Raw genomic sequence first — 5,000 nt, 5'->3', positions numbered from 1 at the left:
CTTGGCGCCTCTCGCACAGCCCCAGAGTTTTCAGCCCCTTCATGTACCATCTATCTCCGAGTCTTCTGGGGCATTGGACATTCAAGAACCACAGCTTGAAAAGGTGATGAGCCAGAAAGGTGTAAATGTCACGGAAACAAAAACTGACACGACCAGTGAGAGCGAACGTATTACAAGAATGGCTCCCCACCCTTCTTCCGCAGATGTTACAGTCGTTACCCCTCCTGAACCGCCCATCTTGCTCGAGACTTCTGCCGGTGTGTCTTCGGAAGTGAAGGATAGCGTAGCTGAGGATTTTGCTAGAGGATCACCAAACACAACTCAAGAAGAAGGTCTACATTGGAAACCAACAAAACCAAGACTTCTCGCAACGATATTTTCCGACACTTCCAGTGAATCCGGGCAAAGTGGAGGGTTTCACTTTTCACTACCCAAGCAGCCCCTGAGACCTTCAGTATCCACCACCCCACCCCCCTTAAGACCTACTCACCACGACACTCCGGACTCACAGGAAAGGGGTAGTAGGCGTAGTATCCTGCCCGATGTCATTCTACCTGTGGTGTCAGAAACTCCTGGAATGTCTAGTCAAGGTAATTTTATTCCTTTGCAGGTTAAACGTACAGGTAATTCTTATTTAAAGTGAGCTCAACAGAAACAGTTTGTCGCTGGTATTTATGCTTTTCTACTATGACACACATACAGGCGGACAGTACTTTTGCAAGTTAGTATATTTTAAAACAGTGGATAGCATTGAAGGCGTCCTCTGATTGGCTACTCAAACTCCTAGTATCCTTTGTTAGTATATACTAAAACAGTGGATAGCGTTGAACTCGCGCGCTTATTGGCTACTCAAACTCTGGACATCCTTTGTTATTAAATTTTCAACCTCGGTTACTGCATTTCTCGTGCTCTGATTGGTTCACTCATGGCAATTGATTGCGCTAGGCGTTGCTAACCTAATTTTTTTTTTTTTCGGCCAGAAAGCGAAATTTCTCTCTGAATAAAGCAAAAACAAAACCTTTTTGTGGATCGATTCCGACGTTGTAGAAATACGGGGAAAGGCAAGAAATGTTTTTGTGATGAGCCTGCGTCTGTCTGGCCATAAGGTATTACACAACGTCGCATCTTCATCAAGTTTCTTCGATTTCGCTCGGATTTTCTCGCTTTTTTCGCTCGTATTTCCGAACTTTTGTTGCTTGTTGGATGTGAGACTTGGTTATAGGCAACTCGACGCTACGCGTCTCTTTGGCTATTTACCATCTCATATCCAACGCGCGCTCATGGAATAATTGTGAACTCCGAACAACTCGCGCGGGATTTGGGCCCGAAAATATTGTAATCGTTGCCGCAATAAATTAGTTAAAATCATCTTTTTGTGCTATACTATCCACCACTAGCCACCTCCACTTCAGTGAATAATTAGTATATCGGAGGCCAAAACGCCAACAATCGTCACTTTCTCGACTTGTTTTCCCGCATATTTGCTTTGCGCCTTTATTGGCTCATTGATTGTCTGATTTGATTTTAATTCTAAAATCCACCCTTTCCAAATTAGCAACAAGGAACTATTATTACAAGTAAATCAATTTAATTTCGTTTTTCATTACTTATTTTAAGCTCCTCAAAGTTCTTTGGATCTGCTCAGGCCACAGTCCCTCACGATCTCCATGCCGCGCCATGGGTCCCCTGTCAGTGACTCGGAAAATACAGAGCCTATCTTCCGCTTCCACACCACTCTTCCACCGGTGGCCACGACGCCGGGTACCTCAGACACCGAGCCGCCCTGTGCCCCTGAGCCACCGAGGTCCATTTTCAGCCGTGCTCGGGAGGCTCTCGCAAAAAGTAGGAAAGGAGAAATGGCCATGGACAGCGAGCATGACCCATTCGCGTTTACTGCCGAAGACGAAGATCCTGAGCCAGTTAATAAGAGACGCAAGACGGAATCTCCGAGACGAGCACGAGAAACCGATATAATACCTCAGAGAGCAGGTGGAAGGATTGATAAAAGCCGAGAATGGTCCGAAGAAGACGAAGAAGTAAGGGAAAGCCCTTCGAAGGAACAATCGATCGATTCTGACAAAGAGCATCCTGGGTCCGCAAAGCCCAGTTCTCTCCAAGAAGGCGTTAGTTTCAAACGGATGCGTCAAGACGAAAGCAGTGGTTCTGGTCAAAGCGAAGTTGTTGGAGAACGCAGTCCCAAGCGTGCGAGAAGGGAAGACAGCATGGAGAAGCCAGGGGAGAAACCGGAAACATCGTCGTCAGAAGCTGTGCACTATCGGCAGATAACGCACACTCGAACCGTTACTACGATAACCACTCATGTCCAACGGGTTGTCACAGTTAGTATTGTGGACAAGGACTCGGGAGATGTTGTGGAAGTGTTGAGTTACGAAGAGGACGATGATCCAAAGGTCGAAACCGTGGAAAAGGAGAAAGAGGTAGTGCATGATTTTATGGAGTCATCCACTCTCGAAGGATCCCGTGTGACGGTAACACCTAAGTCTCCAAAACGCCAAGAAGTACGGAAATTGCACCACAGGAGTTCTCCGCGAATAAAGAAGCCAGCCTCTAGTAAAACGCAAACAAATACTGAGAAAAAGAAGTCTGGAAAAAGAGGGCTAGGTGAAACTGTGAAAGAATCAGGAGTGAGTGATCACGCTCAGGTCGGAGACCAGACGGTAGAGATCCCCACTATCACTAGACAAAGCACACTTCCGGTTGCAGAAGGGGAACTAGCTCTTCAACGGACCTCATCAAGCGATTCTTCATTGACCCCGGGAACGCGAGTCTTAGCAAAGTGGCTCGACGGCTATTTCTACCCAGGGGCAATAACCACTAAGCAGTACAAGAATGGTCGATACCTTGTCACTTTTGACGACGGCGATAAACGACGGATCCCTAGGGAAAACATCATCGTCAAGGATTTGTTGCCCGCGGGACAAAGCGTCATGGCCCAAGGAGACTTCGAGGACGATTTTTATGAGGAGGGAGTTATTGTCGGCCATTACCGTGATGGCAATGAACGTGGCTACGAAATCCAGACCCAGAACGGAGCAATCAGTCGGTTTCCTCGCAGTCGAGTTATTTTATCAGAACAACAAGCCGCGGCTATTCTATCCAGCGAGAGCTCTTTTAATGTGACAAGTGGTTCCAGCGTCAGTATTGGAGCTCATAGTTTACGGTTACGCAAAGATGGCAGCGCTGGAAATAGCAGTACAAGTCCACACTTGAACAAGTCAGGGAGCACCGAATCCAAGGACACTAGTCACAAAGACACAAGTGGTAGTTCAAGCGATGGTAAAAAACGTGGTAAAAAAGACGCGGGTGCGCCACCGAACTCCAGCCCAAAAGCGTTGGAGGCAAAGACGTCTGAAATGATGGGCGAAACGCCAAAATCTACTCACAAGTCGAATCAAAAAGCCAAAGCACAGGTGCGGCGAGCTGGGCAGCGGATTTCCCAAATAACTGACTCTAGCAGCTCAGACGAACAAAATGCCCACCCCTCCAAAAGGAGACAGGTCAAGAGAGGCTTGTCAGCAGCGTATGGAGCTAAATCGCCCGTTAGCCTTCCAGCCAAGGGGCCCTCCGAACCGCCTACACGGCGTTCGCCAAGGAAACAGGTGAACACTGAGGCGGATGATTCTGTGACAGGCGCTGCCACTGTAAATAGAAATTTATTTGCCGGATTAGCTTTCTTGGTGACTGGAGTTGAGCGAGAGAGAAACGAACCCGACGAATCTGACAGTGAATCGGAGAGAATCGAGTTTAATCGGGACGTTATCAAGCGCCAGATCGAGACCGGGGGTGGCGTCGTGCTTTCGTCGTTCCCTCAGTCCCAGATCTCAGGCGCGGAATGTTTCTTAATTTCCAACCGACATCAAAGAACACAAAAGTTTTTCCAGTCGCTCGCCTCTGGGATCCCTTGCGTGTCTCATATGTGGATCAATGACAGCTGTTCTTTTAACAAGCGCCTGGATTACAAGAAATACCTACTTCCGGCGGGCGAGAGCCTTGAGGCTGACGGCATAGTTGAATGCCGACCGCGAAGAAACATTCTTGGAAACATGCGAGTGAGTTTTTGTAATTTGTATTTTCTCTTTTCTTTAATGAAAGCTTTTTTCTTTGAGGTAAACGCTTTTATTACGGGCTTGAGGAAGAACGAAGTCCTCAACTGGAACCATTCATAAGAAAGCTATTAGCAATGAGGACTTCTTCTTGTTAAGGATTATATTCACACCAAGCACGCAGACACAAGAGGAACGAAAATTTTCCATTTTTGCGTTCGCTTTGTGCCTTATCTGGGTTTGCGTCGCATATTTTCTCGTGTGAATATCCGGAACATGCGCAGACGCACGCCAAGGCAAAGATCGTCTGCGCAGCCTTTTGCTTGTTCGCGCCCCTAGTGTGGGGTAGGGTCGTACCTCTTGCTGAACACTATATTTCATTGGCTGTATAGCAATAGGTGTCGTACTTCCCATTTTGTTGTGCTAAATCCATTGTTATCTTTGTTCGTTCTATTGTTCTTTTGGCCAATCCTGAGGCCCGTTCAGTGAGGTACGACACGACCCCTAGTGTGGATGCGTTTGGTCTGTATACACGTCTCTAGTGTGAACGGGCCTTAATAGCGAGCGAGATAATCTTTGTGGCTTCCTAACTGAAGAATGGCACATATCCCTCGATCTATTAAAACACCATGGTGTGTTATCTTGACTGATTCAAGTTTTCTCCATGTCTGCCAAGTCAGGGGAAATTTCAACGAAAATGTAACTGGCAAGATTTTCCAGCCTTCAGCCTATCCCAAGCTATTGGCCGATGAAACATGCTATGAGGCGAATGGTTAACTAAGCACGTTTTGTTTAGGAATTGGCGTCTGTCTTATCGAGGTCGGATCTACACAAGGAGCTCACTCATGGGCTCCTGTTTTCAGTCAAAGTCAATATCTGCAAATGGCTAGTTTCGTATTTTCTTGAATAGAAATGTTAAATCGTGAATGAATCTTG

General features: G+C 46.8%; 1 protein-coding gene across 1 annotated transcript in view; it reads left to right on the top strand.

The window, feature by feature from the left end:
- Positions 1-5,000, top strand: part of LOC138043829 (TP53-binding protein 1-like) — a 12,931-nt gene that overhangs the window by 6,675 nt on the left and 1,256 nt on the right. Inside the window, exons 5-6 of the mRNA XM_068890313.1 lie at positions 1-590; positions 1,618-4,070. The exon at positions 1-590 is cut by the window's left edge and continues 182 nt beyond it. Of these exons, the coding sequence (XP_068746414.1) occupies positions 1-590; positions 1,618-4,070 (3,043 nt within the window). The remainder of the gene's footprint in view (positions 591-1,617; positions 4,071-5,000) is intronic.

Source organism: Montipora capricornis, chromosome 3, assembly GCF_036669925.1.
Source record: "Montipora capricornis isolate CH-2021 chromosome 3, ASM3666992v2, whole genome shotgun sequence".
Classification (NCBI taxonomy): domain Eukaryota; kingdom Metazoa; phylum Cnidaria; class Anthozoa; order Scleractinia; family Acroporidae; genus Montipora; species Montipora capricornis.
The sequence above is the reverse complement of the archived record's forward strand: the minus strand, read 5'-3'. Positions and strand labels throughout refer to the sequence as shown.